The following is a 20,822-nucleotide window of genomic DNA, read 5'->3' as shown; positions in this document are numbered from 1 at the left end:
TATTGCTGTGGTGACACACCATGGCCAAAAGCAACTTGGGGAGGAAAGGGTTATTGCACGCACAGTTCCCTATGACAGTTCATCATCAAAAGCAGTGAGGGCAGGGACTCAGGCAGGACAAGAACCTGGAGGCAGAAGCTGGGGCAGAAGCCATGAAGGGGTGCTTCTTTTTGGCTTGCTGTCCATGGCTTGCTCAGTCTGCTTTCTTATGGAACCCAGGACCATCAGCCCAGGGATAGCCCCACCCACAATGAGCTGGGCCCTCCCACATTAATCACTAATTAAGAAAATGCTTTACAGCTGGATCTTAGAGAAGTGTTTTCTCAACTGAGACTCCCTCCTTTCTGATAACTCTAAATTGTGTCAAGTTGACATAAAGCTAGCACACACGACTTATCTCTGTATGAAGGCTGAGAGTGGGGAAACAGGCCAAGACTCCAAGGGGAAGGCCTTGTTTCAATCTGACCTGTGACCCCCCCCCCCCAGGAATGGGATCCAGTGACCCCTTTGTCTGTGAGGGGACCTGGGGAGCGTGAGCTAGGCTGATAACCATGTCTTGGAGGTTTCTTGCTTTTATGATGGCTTGCCATGGACAGCAAGCCAAAAAGAAGCACCCCTTCATGGCTTCTACACCAGCTTCTGCCTCCAGATTCTGTCCTGCATTTAGGGGACGGAGTTGGCAAGGGGAGCTCTCTGGGAAATTTTATCTAGAAACAAGACATAATGAGCTCTTTTTTGTTTTTTTTGTTTGTTTTTCTGGCTTGGTTTGTTCTTTTGAGACAGGATCTTGCTATGCTGTCCTGGATGGCCTGGTACTTGTTACATAACCCAGAGTAGCCTTGAATTTATGGTAGTTCCCCTGCCTCAGTCTCCCAGGTGCTGGGTTACAGGCCTGGCTCCTCATAGTTGTTGATGGTTGGTAGCTTCCTTTTGAGTGTGGCTAAGGACCTCTGACTTAGCATGGAAGCTAGATTTCGAAATTTTGTGATTTCGGTTTGCTTGCTTGAAGGACTTTTTGGCCACTGTAGAAATGATTTGTGGATAAGACCCCCTTATTAATCACCTCTGATGATGGAGGGGAAATCAAAGAGTTCGTTCTGGAAAGAAGACAAGGCATGCTGGTCATTCTTGCAGAAGACTTTGCCAAGGCTAGAAGGCCACAAACAATTTGGATGAAGGTTTCTAATCTGGATTTTAATTTCATGTACTGTGATTTCTCACATCATTTTCTCTCCAAGGTAAAATAATGAGTTGTAATTGGCTGCCACTTAGAGAGTCCAATGAGCGCGATGGCGTCGGACGTTTTTCTCTGGCATTCCACAGGAGCTCCAGTTCGGATCAAGCTGGTGAAACGGACTTTTATTGCCCGCTGCATGCCATGATGGGCTGACTGTAATTTAAATCCTCTTCCCCAAAAGCCATTTTCCATTAGTGCTAATTTGTTTGCTTCTCGTTTCTCCTGATCATTAGAGTGTCTGCTGGTGAGCACCAAATTGGAAATGATTTCTTTGACATTTCAAAAAATTTTTCTCCCCTTCTTGGATGCCATTTGGCTGCAACTGAAGAACATTATGGTTTTCAGAAGAACAGCTCTCTCCAATTACAATTTAACTGACCGTTCATGGCACCGAATCCCTGTCCTTAGTGTCCAAAGATGACACCACGCTGACATGGCCATCCCTGTCGCTGCCGTAAAATGCCTCATAGACCTCGCGCTGGCCTCCTTGGATGGCGCTTCCACTACTCTGCACATGGCAGCTTGGAGAAGAGGCAGTAGTTTTATGTACCTACATATCATGGGCATTCGGATATAACCATCAAAACAAGAGTGGCTGGCTTCTAATCAGCCGGCAGACATTTTTAAACATCTATTTTATGCCACCCTGCCCCGGGACACAGGGACAGGGACACCAACCCTTGCCCTTGAGCTCAGCCTCCAGCGAGGGGAGGGTTCATTTTGACAGCACAGGGAGAGAGAAAGGTGGTAGAAGGAGGACCACAGAGCCACGAGTCCGAAATGGCCCAGGGGTTTTGCCAAAGGACAAAAATTTTTTATTCTGGTTTTTCGAGACAGGGTTTCTCTGTTGTAGTTTTGGTGCCTGCGCTGGATCTCATTCTGTAGACCAGGCTGGCCTCAAACTCAAAGAGATTGGCCTGGCTCTGCCTCCTGGGTGCTGGGATTAAAGGCGTGTGCCACCGCTGCCCAGCTTGGAAGCTGGCCACTCTTGGTGGCAGGGTATCATTAAGAGTTCTGGAAGGCCTGGGAGATTGAGCACTGGAGGTCTAGTCATATGAACATGAACAGGGACAAGGTTAGATAGGGACCTTTTTTTAAATTTACTTATTATGGTGTGTGTGAGCATGTTCAGGGTCACCCTGGGCTACATAGCAAGTTGAGGACAGCCTAGGCCACATGGAGTGTATCTCAGTGGCATAGTGTTCGCCTACATTGTAAGTGACCCTAGGTTCTATCCCCAGCACTGCAAAGAAAAATGGAGATGTGGGCTGGGTTCTCCTGACAGGCCCTGCGCTTCCTGTGAGCATGCTTGGTTCCTCCCTTCTCTCATCCTCCGGTCCCGTTGTCTCTTCCTGAGAGTTGTTCTGCTTCTGTCTTCCCGTGGTACCCTGAGCATGGCTTCTGAGCTGGCCCCCACCTCCAGTCTTGCCTCTTCAAGCATCCTTTTATTAGTTACTTTTCAAAGTTTTTTTTATTGTTTTATGTGTATGAGTGTTTTGCCCGTATGAATGTCTGTGCACACGTGCATGCCTAGTGCCTTGGAGGCCAGAAGAGGGCATCTGATCCCCTGGAAATGGAGTGACAGAAGGTTGTGAGCCACCATATAGGAATCAAACCCAGCTCTTCACCAAGGCAGTCTGTGCTTTTAACTGCTGAACTGTATCTCCTGCCCCATCTTTTTTTTTTCTAATGTGTATGTTTGCATGAATGTGTGCAGGTGCCCATGGAGGCCAGAAGAGGGTGTCAGATCCCCAGAACTGGAGTTACAGCAGTTGTGAGCTGCCCAACATGGGTGCTTCGAACTGCACCCCAGCCTCTGGAAGAACAGCAAGCACTTTTAACAGCTGAACCATCTCTTCAGTCCCATTCTCCAGTTACTGGAGGCAATAATCAAGAGATTGCCAAAACAAGCCATGCCAGGCATGGTGGTACATGCCTTTAGTTGAGCACAAGAGGCAGGGGCAAGGGGATCTTTATCGTCTGCTCACTCACCTCTGAGCCAATTGCATGCTTTATTCCCTCTGCCTAGAATTTCTCCCTGTGTCTCCCCTGGCTGGCCATAGGCCTTCCGTAACAGCTAGCACCCAAACCAAAGCAAGTGTCCTGGGCTGATGTCCTGTGCTGGCCCTATCAGATCACACTATTAGAACTATAATGATTCTTTTTTTTTTTTTTTTTTTTTTTTTTGGTTTTTCGAGACAGGGTTTCTCTGTGTAGTTTTGCGCCTTTCCTGGAACTCGCTTTGGAGACCAGGCTGGCCTCGAACTCACAGAGATCCACCTGCCTCTGCCTCCCAAGTGCTGGGACTAAAGGCGTGCGCCACCACCGCCCAGCCAAGAACTATAATGATTTCTTTATAAGGCTCTATGGAGGGCTGGAGAGAGGCTCAGAGGTTAAGAGCATTGGCTGCTCTTGCAGAGGCCTTGTGTTAGGTTCTCAACACCCACATTGTGGTTTACAACTACCTGTGACTCTGGTTCCAGAGAATCTGAGGTCCTCTTCTGGCTCTGAGGAGGCCCCAGACACAGGTGCTATACACACACACACACACACACACACACACACACACACGCACGCGCGCACACACACACACACACACACACACACGCATGCAGATGAACACCCATACACATATGACAAAAATAAATAAATCTTTTAAAACAAAAAGGGGGTAAGGATGGCTCAGTGGTTAGATGAGCTGAGTTCTATTCTGGGCCCCATATGATGGAAAGAGAGAACCTATTTCCACAAGTTGTGCTCTGACCTCTGCACATACAGTGTGGCATGCACAAATGTGTGCGTGCACAAATAAATAATTGTATTTCTAATGTTTTTTAATACAATAAAATAAAAGGTTCTGTGACATCCTCAAACCTTGTACCCATCAAGCACAAGATCTGTGCCCATCTCCCCAGTTCGAATTATTCAAACAGGACTCACACATGCTCAGGTTAGCGCTCCACTACTGGGCTTCATCCCCGGTCCACAGTTTCAGAAAAGGTTTCAAAGTCCTGAGGAGAGGAGAGCCACCAAGGCACAGGCAGGAATCAGAATGACATCAGACTTACCAACAGAAGCAAAGGGGACTGTGTGATGGATCAAGCCTTGCCATATTTGTTTTTTTTGTTTTGTTTTGTTTTGTTTTGTTTTAAAGATTTATTTATTTAATGTATGTCTGTATGAGAGTGTCAGATCCTCTGGAAGTGGAATTACAGACAGTTGTGAACTGCCATGTGGGTGCTGGGAATTGAACCTGGGTCCTCTGGAAGAGCAGCCAGTGCTCGTAACCTCTGTGCCATCTCTCCAGCCCCGCCATATTTGTTACATGGAGTCACACACCCAGCCTGTCCAATAGGGGTTAGCCTCCAATAGAAGAGGTGTTAGCAGATTTTCTGGGACACACCTACGTTCACCACTACAGAGCGTGCCCCAGTTAAACAAAGGAGTAAATCAAGAAACAAGGTGTCCAGTCCTACGATGAAGAGCGGCCAGAGGAAACCCCAAGGCAGATTTGTAAACCAGGCTTTGTAACAGCCCCACCTGAAGGAGAAAGAGGTCTGTGGACACAGGTCTCCAGGGAGAAGAGGCTAGTCAGATGTGGGTTGAACATTTAGAAAAATAAATCCTGCTACATATGGAACATTTGCAGGGTAAATCACTGCAGATAATTAGAACTAAATGATTGAAAAGAAATGGCCATGATTGACTCTAGGTAAAAGCCAAACCGTAAGGAAAGAAAATGTAATAGTATTTTATTGCTTGGCTGAAGAGTTTATTTACTTGGTCAATAATGTAAACACTATTGATTTAACTGTAAATTGTGGGAAATTATATTGTGAGGATGGGCAAGAGGAAAGGGAGGGTTGGAGTACTTCAAGAGAACTAATTCCTCATCCGCCAGAATAATAAATAATAAATTTTGTCCAAGATTGATAAATCAAGTAATAGTAGTATATTAGTTTGCTGAGGCTGCTGTGACAAAGAACTGCAGGCTGGATGGCTTAAACAACAGGAATAGGGCTGGAGTCATGGCTCAGAGCTCACGAGCACTGGTTACTCTTGAAGAGGACCTGGGTTCTATTCCTAGCACCCACATGGTGACTCAGCCACCTGTAACTCCAGTTCCAGAGTGTCCAACGCCCTCTACTGGCCTTGGTGGGCAATGCATTACATGGCTGACACATGTCCATCTTTTTTTGGGGGGGGGTGTTTCCGAGACAGGGTTTCTCTGTGTAGTTTTGCGCCTTTCCTGGAACTCGCTCTGTAGGCCAGGCTGGCCTCGAACTCACAGAGATCCGCCTGCCTCTGCCTCCCCAGTGCTGGGATTAAAGCCGTGTGCCACCACACATGGCCATCTTTAAAAGAAAAAAGCAGAACTGTATTACTGCCCAGGTCTGCCGGCTGAGAACTGAATTAATAGTGCTGTGGGGCTGCTGGCTCCCAGACCTCTGCTCTCATTGAAGATGGCCATCTTTCCCTATATCTTCATTTGGCTCCCCATGTCCTAATACTTTCTAACATTTTGTTGTTGGTGGTGGTTTTTGAGACAGGGTTTCTCTGTGTAACAGCTCTGGCTGTCCTGAAACTTGCTTTATAGACCAGGCTGGCCTCAAACTCATAAAGATCTGCCTGCCTCTGCCTCCCAAGTGCTGGAATTAAAGACATGTGCCACTATTGCCCATACATTCTTTTGGATTTTGAGACAGGGTCTCACTATAGCCTATATCAGGCTATAGCCCTGGCTGGTTTGAAATTCACTATGTAGACCAGGCTAGCCTTGAACTCACAGAGATCTGCCTGCCTCTGCCTCTCACAAGTTAGGATTAAAGATGTTAGCCACCACATCCAGCCCTGATCTGTTCTTGTAAAAACACCTTCATATTAAACAAAGGTACACCTTGATGACCCCACTGTACCTTCATATTAAACAAAGGTGCACTTGATGACCCCACTGTATCCTAGATGCTTTTTAAAAGACCCTGTCAGGGCCAGAGATGGCTCAGTTGGTAAAGTATTTGCTTTGATTTCACAGCCTTGAGCCCAGGCTGGTTCCAAAGCTCCTGCTCCTCCCCAGGAGTGCCTCCAGGGCCCTGGCGAGGTCACATGCACCTCTTGTCTCCCACGCCTTGTAGAGCGCTACTCTCGATAGGTCTTCCCTGCACACTTGAGAGTTGAAGCTAGGTGTGCTAGGCACAAGAAGGTCATGTTTGAGGCCCACCTAGTGAGACCCTGTTTCAAAGGAAGAAAAAGCAAAGAGAAAGGAAAGGAGAACAGAAGGGAAGAGTGAGCTCCTGGGACTCTGGGGGACCGTCACGCGGCGCATCCTGCCTGGAGTTTCCTACCCCAGAACTGCTGGATGCTTCTCTGGTAGCACTCGAGTTCTGACCCTGTGAAGAATCCATCCTGATATGGTTAATGCTGGTGTCTCATCCCCTCCTCCCTGGGGTCTGAAACAGCACTGGTCCCATCTTCTTCAGGCTGGTTTGGCTGTTGAAGGTGGCCACAGCCTATGACAGTATTTTTATGCCTCTGACTGCAGTAGATTTACCATAATTGATGGCATCCCATGAGGCTTGGGTCATCTTTTGTGTTTAGGTTGGTCCACACTTGTTCCCCCAGTTCTAAAGGCTGATTGGACCCTGCGGTGTCTTCCTGAAGCTGCGTGGCTACCCTTCCCAGGAGCACGGACCCCGTGTCCTCTGGGGAGTAGTAAAGGTTGGTATGTATGTACGTCTGTCTCAGCCTGCCTCAGATTATCACTCCCTAATAAAAGCCTGATAGCAGGGCCCCATCAATATCTCAAATACATGTGAGGAAACGTTAATTTAGAATCAATTTTAGGATGTTTCAGACTGTAAAGTCCTTTTAACTAGATCTCTGGCGAAGATGTAGGAGCACTTTATGGGACTGTAAATTTCATGTTGAACAGTCTTTGTGAAATACACATCTCCCCTACACACAAGCTGTTCCCTCCATATCAATCATGGCCGCTGCAAGTAATGTTTCACAAATATTCTGTAAATCACAGAAAACCCCATGATAATGTGAAATATGACTTTCACTTGTCTGTCAGACAAAAGAATCGCACATGCCTCTATCCCATCAGCACTAACATTTGTTATGGATAATAACACTTTCAATCACAACTATTTTTGGGAAACGGGTTTATTTTAAACCTTCCCTCCCCCCACTGAAAACACTCTCCCAAGGACACAGGCTCCTACAGAGCACAGCCCATTAATCCAGCTGTGGAATAAGAAGCTGTTCTTCCCACTAACTTTACTTCGCGGTGTTTTAAAGAGTTAGAATAAACGCTTCAAGTACAAGGTTAAGAAGAACTTCGCCTAAACTAATCAACAGAAAGCAGGCGGAGTCTCAAAAGACCCCAGTCTCCCATCATGTTTGAAGTGCACTCTGAGAGACACTGAGGCTTTTAGCAAACACCTTCTCCCTACCACCCTGGATCTTGTGTTTTCTCTGTTCTGGCCTTCACGCCGATGCCAGGCATGGTAGCCCTCACCTATAAAGCCATCACTAGGTGGTTGCCAAGGCAGGCGTATCCCTGGAACTCCATGGCCAGTGAGTCTAGCCAAGCTGGTGAGTTCCAGGTTCAATAAAAACCTTATCTCAAAAAATAAGGTGGCAGGGCCAGGCATGGTGGCACACACCTTTAATCCCAGCACTTGGGAGGCAGAGGCAGGCGGATCTCTGTGAGTTCGAGACCAGCCTGGTCTACAGAGTGAGTTCTAAGTCAGCCAAGCCTAAATAGTGAATCTATCTCAAAAAAATAAAAATAATAAATAATAAGCTAAAAAGCAATTAAGGAAGATACCAAACATCAATCTTGGACCTCCACATGCATGTCCACACACGTGTGCATACCAACATACACACACACACACACACACACACACATTTTACACATCTACATGCATGTCCACATATGTGTGTACACCAACATACACACACACTTTACACATCCACATGCATGTCCACACATGTGTGCACACCAACATACATACACATTTTACACATCCACATGCATGTCCACACATGAGTGCACACCAACACACACACACACACACACACATTTTACACACAGGAAAAAAATGTTTATCTGAACTCCTCTAATCCAGCATTCAAGAGGTTAAGGCAGGAGGTTTGTCAGAAGTTCAAGGCCAGCCTGGGCTACATAGCAAGACTATGTCTCAAAAAGAAAAAAAAAAAGAAACAAGCAAACACTGTGGTATAATCCTAACACCTGGGAAACAGAGGCAGGCAGACCTGAGTTCAAGGCCAGCCTGATGTATGTTATCAATGCTGTTGAAACAGCTCTTTCTCAGCTTCAGCCCATGCTAACTTTGAAATCCTCCTCCTCCTGTCTCAGTGTCTGGAGGTCCTGGGACTGTAAGTCTGTGTCACTTCCGGACCACCATGATGCTCTTCACTCCGTTACAACCTGGCTAAAGCCTGCTCAAGTAGCAGGTGGCCATTCCATAATGGATTTTTTTTTCTAGTGTTGGGGATCAAACCCAGGGCCTTGCACATGCTTAGCAAGTCCTCTACCTGTGAGCTACAGCCCCAGCCATCATTCGTTCACTTGTTTTGTTTTGCACAGTGCTAGGGATGAAATTCAGAGGCTCCTGCAAGCACTACCAGTGAGCCACGCCCTCAACCACCTTAGCATGGCTTTTGTACATAAGTCCATCAGCACGAAGGGTCCCCTTGCCTGCAGTAGATCAGTAGAAAAGCACAGCTTGCCAGGCGGTGGTGGTGCACACCTTTAATCCTAGCACTTGGGAGGCAGAGGCAGGCGGATCTCTGTGAGTTCTTGGCAGCCTGGGCTACAGGCTGAGTTCCAGGACAGGCTCCAAAGCTACACAGAGAAACCCTGTCTCGAAAAACCAAAAAAAAAAAAAAAAAAAAAAAAAAAAAAAAAAAGGAAAGAAAGAAAAGCACAGCTCATGAAGTCACGTGGTTCTGAACATTTCGGTACCTCATTTTCTGTACCTTGTAGTCAGCCTTGGGACTGGCTGAGCATGACGTCTGTAAAGGAGCAGGCCGCAATCAGCCGCCTCCTAAGTTTTCTGCAAGAGTGGGACAATGCCGGCAAAGGCCTAAGAACTCAGATCCTCACCAAGTTCATCGAGACCAACGAAGGCAAGACCGGCCCTGAGCTGGAGCTGGAGTTTTCCCAGGGGGCCAGCCTGTTCCTCATACGGCTGACCACCTGGCTTAGAATCATGTATCCTTGCTGCACTGGTGGGAAGTGGGGAGTCATTCAAAGAGGGGGGCAGATTATAGTGGAGGAAGTTTTTCTCTTGGTTCCAATATTTTAGAACTGAAACAAAATGGTGATAGAAATATCCCCAAAGGCAAGAATTCTATTGACAGTCTGTCTTCCCGACTCTAAGTGTGTCCTTATTCTAACCTCTGTTTGTCTGAGGCGTGGGCAGCTAGTACTCTGTCTGGGTCAAATTTATGTTTATTTTACACTTGACTCTCTTCCTTAGGGACTTTGGTTTTGGTCTTACATCTTTTCCATTTTCTTTATCACCAACTTATTTCTCATCTTTTATTATTACTATTTGTCTGTGTGTGTATGTGTGTGTGTATCTTGGCTGCATGTATGTCTGTGTACCACATGTGTTACTAGTGCCCTCAGAGGCCAGAAGAGGGCATCAGATCATCTGGAACTAGAGTTGAGGATGGTTTTTTTGTTGTTGTTTTGTTTTGTTTTGTTTTTCGAGACAGGGTTTCTCTGTGTAGCTTTGGTGCCTTTCCTGGAACTCACTCTGTAGACCAGGCTGGCCTCGAACTCACAGAGATCCGCCTGGCTCTGCCTCCCGAGTGCTGGGATTAAAGGCGTACACCACCACCGCGTGGCGAGGATGGTTGTAAACCACCATGTGGGTGCTGGAAAGAGTAGCCAGTGCTCTTAAGAGCTGAGCCATCTTACCAGCCCCACCCCACCCCTTTTTTTTGGGGGGTGGGGGTGGGGGGTTAGAGTCTTATATAGCCCAGGACAGCCTCAAATACTGTGTTGCTAAAGATGTCTTGTCCTTCTGCCTCCACCTCCCACACGCTGGGACCACAGATGAGCATCACCATGCCTGGCATTAACTCTAAAAATTAAAATTAAATCCTAGCCTCAACCCTGAGCTCAGCCAGTCCTTCCCCTTCACAATGAAACCAGCTGGAAAGGTCATCATGTCTCCCTGTCTCCCCTTCCGCTGTTTCCTCTGCCCACTAAGGTCTCACTTCTGCCTGCCCGGCTCCACCAGTGCCCCGAGGTCTCCGTTGGTTCTCTGACTGCCAACCCCGGTGGCCACATCCTCATTCCTCATACATGACCTCTTGATGGCATCTGTCAGTCAGCCCTACCCACTTCTCAAAACCGTTCCCTTGACTTCTGTGGTTCGGCTCTGGTGTTTTCTCTTTCCTTCTGGCTGACCCTTTTCTTCCTTGGCCCTCTCCCTTCCCTTAACTCTTGGAGTGTCCTGAGCGTCTGCCTTTTCTACGCCCGTTCCATTCTGCTTCTTCCTAGATAATCAAATCCGTTATTGTGATGCCAGTGCCACTCAACTGGAAGTCACCAATTTCCTTCCTGAATCTGAGCCCTTTACCTGGAGACATCCAACCACTGTCTCTGCTCATGCCGCAGGCAGACTGTTACACTTCTGGTTTAGGAAACTAGAGAAAAAGAGGTTCAACTTCGATTAAGAGCACTGGCTGCTCATCCGGAGGTCCTGGGTTCAATTCCCAGAACCAGAGTGGTTTACAGTCCTCTATGATGGGTCTGATGCCCTCTTCTGGTGTGTGAGCGCACACACAGACAAAGCACTCATACGTAAAAATCATAAACAACTCAACCTAAAAAACCTGAGGGAAAGTTTCAGTGCCTGTGCTGTGTGGCGTCCTGGACGCAGTCATGAAGACAGTTTGGTCACCGTTGCTGACAGTGAGTGAGCGGAGGCTGTGCTGTGTGTGAGCCCCACAGTACTTTGCTCTCCCTGGATTTTCTTCAGACCTTTTCTCCCCTAGTGCTGGGGCTAGAACCCAGGACCTTACACATGCTGGGCAAGCTCTCCACCACCGAGTTCACCCCCAGCCCACCTCAGACCTTCCTGTTGTGTATCTTTCTTGTTCTCTGAACCCTCTTCCTTTCTATGAGCCCCTTTGTCTGAATTCCTTCTCCCTTAATAATTAAATGCAGATTGCCAGCCTGCCTCTTACCTGATCAGAAGGCTTATTTAGTAGATGGAAGGTTTAACCCTGCCATTTTTCTTGATTTTTTCTTTTTGTGACAGGGTCTCATTAGAGCCCAAGCTGGCCTTGAACTTGCTGTATGGCCAAGTGTTCTGGTTTCTATTGCTGTGATAAAACACCACCACCAGAACACCTTTGGAGGAAAGGGTGTATTTCATTTTACAGCTGGTAGTCCATCATCTAGGGAAGTCAGGGCGGGAACTCAAGGAACAAACCTAGGGACAGGAACTGACGTGGCCGCCATGGGATTGCCCTGCTTACTGGCTTCTCTCCATGGCTGCTAATCCTACTTTCCTCTACCAGCTGGGAACACCAGCCTAGAGGTGGCACCTCCCCCAGTGAGGTGGGCCCTCCCACATCAGTCATCAACCAGACGATGCCCTACAGGCTTACCTACAGGCCAATGCGGTGGAGGCATTTCCTCAGTTACAATTCCATCTCCCCAGATGACCAGAAATGTGTCAGGCTGACATAAAAACTAGCTAGCCCACCAACAATAACCTTGAACTCCTGGCCTTCCAAGTGCTGGAATTACAGGTGTGTGCCATCTCAGGCCAGCTGTTCACAGATCATCTCAGCAAACACTGGTGTTTTGCAGGAATTTAGTGACTTGGTGGTAGAGCTGCCAAGCTTGGGAAACCTCAGTTCCTGAACTCTGGCTTCTGCCCACCCCCACACCCCCACACCCCCCACACCCCCACACCCCCGCACCCCACCCCACCCCCCACACCCCCACACCCCCACACACCCCACACACCCCACACACCCCACACCCCCACACCCCCACACACCCACACACCCCACACACCCCACACCCCACACACACACCCCACCCCACCCCACCCCCGGCTAACCTTAACCTCACCAGTTAGCAGCAGCCACTTTGCTGTCAAGTCTAGACTGTGTTTCCTGTTGTCTTAGCATTTCCTGTGACCACAGGGTGAGGTGAGGGAGGTACATGCTCTGATCCTGGTTCCATTTAAAACTTGGATATTTTATCAAGAACTTTATACTAACTTTTTTTGTCCTGGATTTGTTTGGTTTTGAGACAAGGTCTTCCTATATTACTGTCTGGCCTAGAACTCATTATGTAGCCCAGGCTGACCTGGAATTTATGGAGATCTTCCTGCCTCCGTTACCAAGTGCTGGGATTACAGGTGTGGGTTCCCACACTTGGCCTTAATGTCAATATTTTGAGTATTATGTTGACAGAATTTGATGAGGTCAACAAGAAGGAAAGAGAGCAAAGCAAGCTAGGCATGTGGGCAAATGTCTGTAATCCTGGAACTTGGAAAATGGAGGGAGGAGGATCAGAAATTCAGGGTCATCTTCTGCCGGTATAACAAGCTCAAGAGTTCAATCTTGGCTACATAAGACCCTGCCTGGCTGGGCAGTGGTGGCGCACGCCTTTAATCCCAGCACTCGGGAGGCAGAGACAGGCGGATCTCCGTGAGTTCAAGGCCAGCCTGGGCTACCAAGTAAGTTCCAGGAAAGGAGCAAAGCTACACAGAGAAACCCTGTCTGGGGCGGCGGGCGGGCGGGGGGGAGGGGGGGTGACACAAGGACATCCTGCCTGTCTGAAAGAAGAAACAGGAGGGAAAAAAGAAAAAGAAACACAGTGGATTTGAATTTGACTGGGGATTGGTTTTTGTGCCCTTTCAAGTTTTTCAGCCCTCCTACGATAGCCACTGCACCTCCATTCTCCTTTTATTGGACAGGATCTTGCTTGTCTCCCAAGCTACTACCCTTGAACACGTGGTCATCCTCCCTCAACCTCCCAAGTGCTGGCACTTGAGGAGTGCAGTGTTACTCTGTCCACTGCCCCTTTTGAAGCACTCTGTTCCTTGTCCCCCTCTGGCACCATGTTTTCTCTGCCTCTGCTGCAGGGTCTGTCCTAACCGCCCCTCAAGTGCTCTAACTGCCCAAGTGCTCATGCTTCTAAGGGGCATGCGCACTGCTCACCTCTTCTCTTCTGTAATCAGTTCAGTGCATTTGATAGACCGGGCATCGTGCCTTCTCCAAATGCCGTGTGTCTGCCACTGAGAGGACACTGAGCCACTGCTGACAGGATGACTCTTCAATAGACCCCATTTCCACACCTAGAATCATCCATATCTTACCTTCTACAAAGAAGTAGCCTAGTAAAAGTGACAGTATAGTTGGTTAGAGATCCCGCCCACCAACTCCTCCAGTTACCACCTAAAAGGAAAACAAACAAATATAACAACATCGTTATTCTCTGCAAAACTAATCACATAAGCCTAAACCTTTCGTCACTCTTAAATCTTAACAGATCAGCACAACCAATGATTTGTACAATAATAGTGACACTATTAGCTGCCATTTTCTGAGTCTTTTTATGTTCTAGGCCCTGAGCTCTGTACCACTCATGTATTAGAAAGGTTGAGTAGAGCTATGTATAGTGGCACACGCCTGTGATCCCAGTGAGTTCCAGACTAGCCTGGGCTACATACATAGCAAGACCCTTTCAGAAAGAAGGGAGAGAGGGAGGGAGGAAGAAAGGGAGGAAAAGGGGAGAGAGGGAGGGAGAGAGGGAGGAGGAGAGAGTGGGGAAAAGAGGGAGGGAGGGAGGAGGAGGGAAAGGAAGTGGGGAGGGAGGAAAAGCATGAATAGTAAGTGACTGAAATCAAGACTAGCCTGGGACGCAGGGGGAGGGAAAGATGACAGAAGCCGGTCAGCCTAGCTAGTAACTTCAGAAAAAGATGGAATGGGAATGGACTGCACGAAGAGAGGGACAATGTAGCAATAAAGAGATTACTATGTGGCTAATCGCCTGGCCCGAGCTAGGATAGCAACAGGCGGGGAGCCTGGCTCCAGAGCAAACTGTTTTTGCAGTAAAAAGCCTTTCCTAATGAGCCAATCCGTCTCTCCTTCTATTGGCATCCTGGGAACTGGGGTGCAGCAGAGATAATTTGCCTCACCACACCACCCCCCCAACAAAGCACCATTACCTCCAGCCCATTACATTAGCCTGTATCAGTCCTGGAGGCTCTCACTCATCCTCATGGACTGCAATAATTCCAGCTAATTTCTTAAGTGTTCTAAGAGCCTGTGATGTGTTATGAGCCTAGTAATTGTTGACTGGCTCCCTTTCTGCTGTGGCTTGATTTCATACCTTGCATTTGAGCCGAAGCGTGCTCTGGATGCTTTATTGCAGCGAGGCTTTTTGCAAAGGCTCACATTAAAAAATAACATTAAATACTGAGGTTGTTTTAAATCAGAGTTTAATTTTTCCTCCATTTCCTGTTATTCTTATTAGGAAGCCATGCAATTCTTCATAAGAATAGTGACCTCCAGTGTAAAACTTTGAGCAAGTACAGAATGGAGAATTAATGATAAAGCTAATTCTTTTTTGTTGTTTGTTTGTTTTGGTTTTCGAGACAGGGTTTCTCTGTGTAGCCCTGGCTGTCCTGGAACTCACAATGTAGACCAGGGTGGCCTTGAACTCTCAGAGATCCACCTGCCTCTGCCTCCCGAGTACTAGGATTAAAGGCGCGTGCCCCCACTCCCAGCTGAAGCTAATTCTTGGTAGAGAAGTCTAGGAATGAGGCCCAAAATAAAGAGCTGTGCCGAGACGCAAGGATGTGTAGCTCTGAGAGGCTTGAGAAGGTGACCATCAGTTTTCTCCATACACTTGGATTTACGGGAGCCTCTTTGCTCCCTAGGAAGATTGTAGAGCCCACATGGCTTGACTGCCCTGGAAGAACTTCTTAGAGAAGAGGGATGGAGGTAGCATCCCAACATAGCTCTGCCCTTCAGCCAGTGGTTCCCCTCAGGATAAAGAGCACAGTCAGCGACTTGCTCATCCTGGGCCCCGGGCAGCACTAGGGATCAGTCTAAGTGGGAAATCACCTGGGAGCACGCCTTAACTCCACTGCAGCTATATGACTGGCTTGGATTTAGAGAAGATCCTGAGGTCCATTGGCATCTTCTTGTCTGCGGTGAGCAGGTAAGTCCCATTCCAGAGACTTGGGTCTCAGCCACAAGTCAGACTCATTCAGTCCACATGAGGCCATGGGTTCTAGGTACCAGCAGGATGAGCCCAGAGACAACTATATTCTGCTCTTGTCTCTCTTTCATCCCCTATTTCCCGTTGACCCTTCACTAGTCAGCGTCATGTTGGTTGAGTATATAAAAGAAAGTAAAATAAAAAACACATTATACTAGACTAGGGAACTGGGGATTTATTGGCTCACTTAGCTGAAAAAGCCCAGAGGGTGGATGTACTTATTTCAGGCCTGATCAGACCCAGGGGTTTTACTAAGTTCACCAGGGTTTGGTCTCTTTATCTCTCTTTCTCCTTTTCTCAGTCAGTCCCCATATTCAGAGGCCTCTGTGTCCTGGGGTCCTTGGGCCCTCCAGAAACCATCCCTGTGGCCCAAGTACACCTGCAAGAGAGCGTGGTTATTCCCATGGGGTCTACTAGGTGAACCAGCATAGGCCACTTACCCGCCTTCTGCAGTCAGAAAGATGCCATCCCCTGTCACATGTTTGCTCCACCAAATCCCTTGGCCCTTGAGTGGAGGAAGCATGATTCACCAAGGGACAAGTAAAGTGCCATTATAGAAAGAAGGGGACTGAGAAAAAAGAAAGGGAAGGGAAGGGGGAGGGGAGGGGAGAGGAGGGGAGGAGAGGAGAGAGAAGGGCAGGGGAGGAGATAGGAAAAAGCTGGCCATCTGTGGGGGCTCACATTTATAATCCCGGTAGGCAGAAAGCAGAGGCAAGAGATCCCTGCAAGTTCAAGGCCAGCTTGATCCATATAGCAGTCCCAGTCTACATAGTGAGACCCTGTCCAAAACATGCAGGAAGGCAGATCCAGAGACTAGAAAGAGACAAAGCCAAGGATGCCTGTTGGATTGAGTCCCAGCATTTCCTTGGCTAGGCACAGTAGCACATGCTTGTAATCTCAGGTCTCCAGCAGCTGAGGCAGGATAGCAAGTTCAAGACAGCATGGCGAGGAGTAATCTAAACAAATATACAGCTGGGTAGCTGTGGCACACGCCTTTGATCCCAGCATTTGCGAGGTGGAGGGAGGTAGAGCTCTGAGCTTGAGGGCAGCATGGTCTACAAAGTGAATTCCTATATATATGCATACATACATACATACATTATAATACTTATATATTTTAATGTTTCATATATTATATAGTTTAATACTTTTAAAATATATTAAAACTTAAAAATCCAAACAATTCTGTCTCTATCTGTGGACATCTCCTGGGTCTGAGGCAAGTTTGTGAAGACAGTACCTTTTCCTTAGATGCCTTTGGTTCAGTGTTGAGGAGCCCAGTTTTGGAATATTTGTTTAACTATGCAAAGGTGTTGCATTTGTTTAACTATGTAAAGATGTGCTGCATTTGTTTAATTATGTAAAGATGTGTTGCATTTGTTTATGTTGTGAACTATTTGTTTAACTATGTAAAGATGGGCCGCATTTGTTTAACTATGTAAAGATGTGTTGCTGTTTTACCTTGCCTGCCTGACTGGTCTAATAAAAAGCAAACCGCCAATAGAGAGGAAGGAGGTATACGCGGGACTTCTGGGCAGGGAAAGTGAGGAGGAGGAAGAATTTAGTCTCTGGAGAAGAAAGAAAAAAGACGCCAAGGAGATGCCAGGGTGTAGGCAGCCAGACACAGGAAGCAGGAAATTAGGGCACAGAGAATGAAAAAAAAGATGAAAAGCCCCAAGACAAAACACAGAAGAATAGAAACAGGTTAAATTAAGTTAAAAGAGCTAGTGGGACAAGCCTAAGCTAAAGCCGAGCATTCATAATTAATAAGTCTCAGTGTCTTTATTTGGGAGCTGGTTGGCAGCCCAAAGAAAATGCCAACTACAGCGCCCCCAGTATCTTGTGTGTGTGTGGTCTCCTCTCTGGACAGCAATCGGTACCTGATAGAATTTCTTGAGATTGGAGGTGTCCTAACGCTCTTGGAAATACTTGGCCTAGAGAAAATCAAGGAAGAGGACAAGAAGGAATCCATCAAACTGCTTCAGATTATTGCAAATACTGGCAGGAAGTACAAGGAACTCATCTGTGAAAGCTACGGTAGGTCCTGGGTGTGCCCACCTGGGCGTGCCAACCTGTGGGCACATCTCCTGTGCCTGGTTGGAGTTGACAGCACCCACACTGCCAAGGGAAAAGGCTATCATGGGACAGCCAGGTGCACAGGAAGCATTTCATACCGTTCCCTCCATGAGCTGCTCTGTCCACGTCACAACCAAAAGACCAGATTTATGGCTTCTGGGATTCATCGTTTGCTCAAACCCTAACTGAAACAGTGGTGCACACCTTTAACCCCAGCACTGGAGAGACAAAGGCAGGATGATCTTGTGCATTTGAAGTCAGCCTGGTCTACATAGGAGTTCCAGGACAGCCAGGGATACCTAGAGAGACTCTGTCTCCAGGACAGCCAGGGATACCTAGAGAGACTCTGTCTCCAGGACAGCCAGGGATACCTAGAGAGACTCTGTCTCCAGGACAGCCAGGGATACCTAGAGAGACTCTGTCTCAAAAAGCTAAAAATAAATACATACAGCTTGGGCTATAGAGGTGGTTAACAGCACTTGCTGCTCTTTCAGAAGGGCCAGGCGCTATTCCCAGCACCAACAACAATGTCTCACAATGTCTGTAACTTCAGTTCCAGGAGATCTGGTACTCTCCTCTGGCTTCTGCAGGCACCAGACTCATGAGTGGTGCGCAGACATACATGCAGGCAAAACACTCATGAACTAAACTTTCAAAAGAGTAATCATTTAAAATTATTGATGCCTACGGTGCTGAGTATATATAAAGGTGTTAGGAGAGAAAGAGGAAAAGTACAGTCCCTAAAACTAAGTGTGGGGTGCACACCTGCAATCGCAGGAATTGGGGGGGGGTGAGGTAGGAGGATCAGAAGTTTAAGTTCATCCCCAGATACACAGTAAGTTTGAGGACACTCTGGGCAACATGAGACCCTGCAGCAGTAGTAGTAATAGTAGTAGTAGTAGTAGTAGTAGTAGTAGTAGTAGTAGTAGTAGTAGTAGTAGTAAATATAGCATATTTTCTCAGACTGCCAGCCCCCAAGTCATGACAGACTTATTATTAGATATGAATGTTTGGCCTTAGTTTAGGCTTGTTTCTGGCTAGCTTTTTTAACTTAAATTAACCTGTTTCTCTTCATCTGTTTTGCCTTGGGCATTTTACCTTTCTTTCATTCTGTATGTCCTACTCTCCTGCTTCCTCTGTGTCTGGCTGACTGGCCGGTTGCTTCACTGGCTGGCCCCGGGCATCTTCCTCTCTTTCTCCCTGTTCTCTCCCAAGCCTAGATTCCTCTGTTGTTGTTTGTTGTTACTCTTTGGCTCTTTGGGGGCCTGCCACCCAGCTCCCAAATAAACACGGAGAGACTTATTACTACTTATAAATGCCCAGCCTTAGCTTGTTTCTTGCCAGCTTTCCTTAACTTATCTACTTTTTACCTCCAGGCTTTTCCCGTTCTCTTACTTCTGTAAATCTTACTCCTACTCTGTGGCTTGCTGTGTAGCTGGGTGGCTGGCCCCTAAAGTCTCCTCCTTCTCTGGCTACTTCTTCTCCCTCTCAGATTTCTCCTTCTATTTATTCTTTCTCTGCCTGCCAGCCCCACCTGTCCTTGCTATTGGCCATTCACTCTTTATTAGACCATCAGGTGTTTTACACAGGCACAGTAATACAGCTTTACAGAGTTAAACAAATACAACATAAACAAAAGCAACACACCTTAAAATAATATTCCCTAACATTCCTCCTCCCACTTATTCTCTTTGCCCGCCAGCCCTGCCCATCCCTCCCCCTGCCTAGCTATTGGCCTTTCAGCTTTTTATTAAACCAATCAGGTGCCGTAAACAGGCAAGGTGAAACATATCTTTACATAATTAAACAAATGCAGCATAAACTAATACAACACATCTTTTCTTTTCTTTTTGTTTGTTTTTCGAGACAGGGTTTCTCTGTGTAGTTTTTTTTTTGTTTTGTTTTTTTGTTTTTGTTTTGGTTTTTTTCGAGACAGGGTTTCTCTATGTAGCTTTGCACCTTTTCCTGGAACTCACTTGGTAGCCCAGGCTGGCCTCGAACTCACAGAGATCCGCCTGGCTCTGCCTCCCGAGTGCTGGGATTAAAGGCGTGCGCCGCCGCCGCCGCCGCCGCCGCCGCCGCCGCCGCCGCCGCCGCCCGGCTCTGTGTAGTTTTGATGCCTATCCTGGAACTTGCTCTGTAGAGCAGGCTGGCCTCGAACTCACAGAGATTGCCTGACTCTGCCTCCCGAGTGCTGGGATTAAAGGCGTGCGCTACCACCGCCCGGCTTACAACACATCTTTTCATAGTTAAACAAATATTCTGCAACATAGACAAATGTAACACATCTTTACCTAGTTAGTTAAACAAATATTTCACAACCTTTCCCCCTTTTTGTCTAAATAAAAAGGAAGATTTTTTAACTTGAACATAGTAAACTATATACAATAAGAACAGTTATCAAGTAAGAATTACATTTGGTTGGTTGGTTGGGGTTTTGTTTGTTTGTTTGTTTGTTTCAGCTTTCAGGCTCTGTGTGGAAAGTTGGGCCTCACGTTGGAAAGCCAATAAAAGGCCCTGTCCCTAAAAAGATTACAGTCAGCTGGGTGTGGTGGTACATACCTTTAATCCCAACACAAACAAACAGATCTCAACAACAAAACAACAAAACCAAGCAGATCTCTGTGAGTCTGAGGCCAACCTGGTCTACATGGTGAGTTCCAGGATAGCCAGAGATACATAGTGAGATTGTCTTAAAAAGCAAAAACTACAGTCTGGTGAGAAAGGGTTATAGGACCAGCACAGAAAACAAAACTGTGTTTTGAAGTTTAAAATAAACTTACAAAGCCCAAAGCCGGGCGGTGGTGGTGGTGGTGGTGCATGCCTTTAATCCCAGCACTTGGGAGGCAGAGGCAGGTGGATCTCTGTGAGTTCAAGGCCAGCCTGGTCGGTCTACAAAGTGAGATCCAGGATAGGCTCCAAAGCTACACAGAGAAACCCTGTCTGGGGGGTTGGGGGAACCTTACAAAATATGCAGATGGAACAATTTCTGATGTTGTTCTTTTGCTGAATATCAAACTCATGGCCTCATGAGTTCAGGGCAAGAAATTTTCCCTCTAAGCCACACACACACACACACACACACACACACACTGGCCTATGCTGCACAAAACTACTCTGGCCACACAGCTGGAGGTAAACAGGTCAGTAATGCAACATGAAAACTGATCCTTAGCTTTGCCTTGGTTCAACAAGCTTGATTGAAAAGCT

At 47.2% G+C, this 20,822-nt stretch overlaps 1 protein-coding gene across 1 annotated transcript in view; it reads left to right on the top strand.

The window, feature by feature from the left end:
* Nucleotides 1-20,822, top strand: part of Armh1 (armadillo like helical domain containing 1) — a 47,555-nt gene that overhangs the window by 12,227 nt on the left and 14,506 nt on the right. The window contains exons 2-5 of the mRNA XM_059254828.1: nt 6,833-6,952; nt 9,255-9,482; nt 15,408-15,476; nt 17,407-17,573. Coding sequence (XP_059110811.1) covers nt 9,277-9,482; nt 15,408-15,476; nt 17,407-17,573 — 442 coding nt within the window. The 5' untranslated portion in view covers nt 6,833-6,952; nt 9,255-9,276. The remainder of the gene's footprint in view (nt 1-6,832; nt 6,953-9,254; nt 9,483-15,407; nt 15,477-17,406; nt 17,574-20,822) is intronic.

This window comes from Peromyscus eremicus, chromosome 2, assembly GCF_949786415.1.
Source record: "Peromyscus eremicus chromosome 2, PerEre_H2_v1, whole genome shotgun sequence".
Lineage (NCBI taxonomy): Eukaryota > Metazoa > Chordata > Mammalia > Rodentia > Cricetidae > Peromyscus > Peromyscus eremicus.
This window is presented reverse-complemented; position numbering and strand designations above follow the sequence as displayed.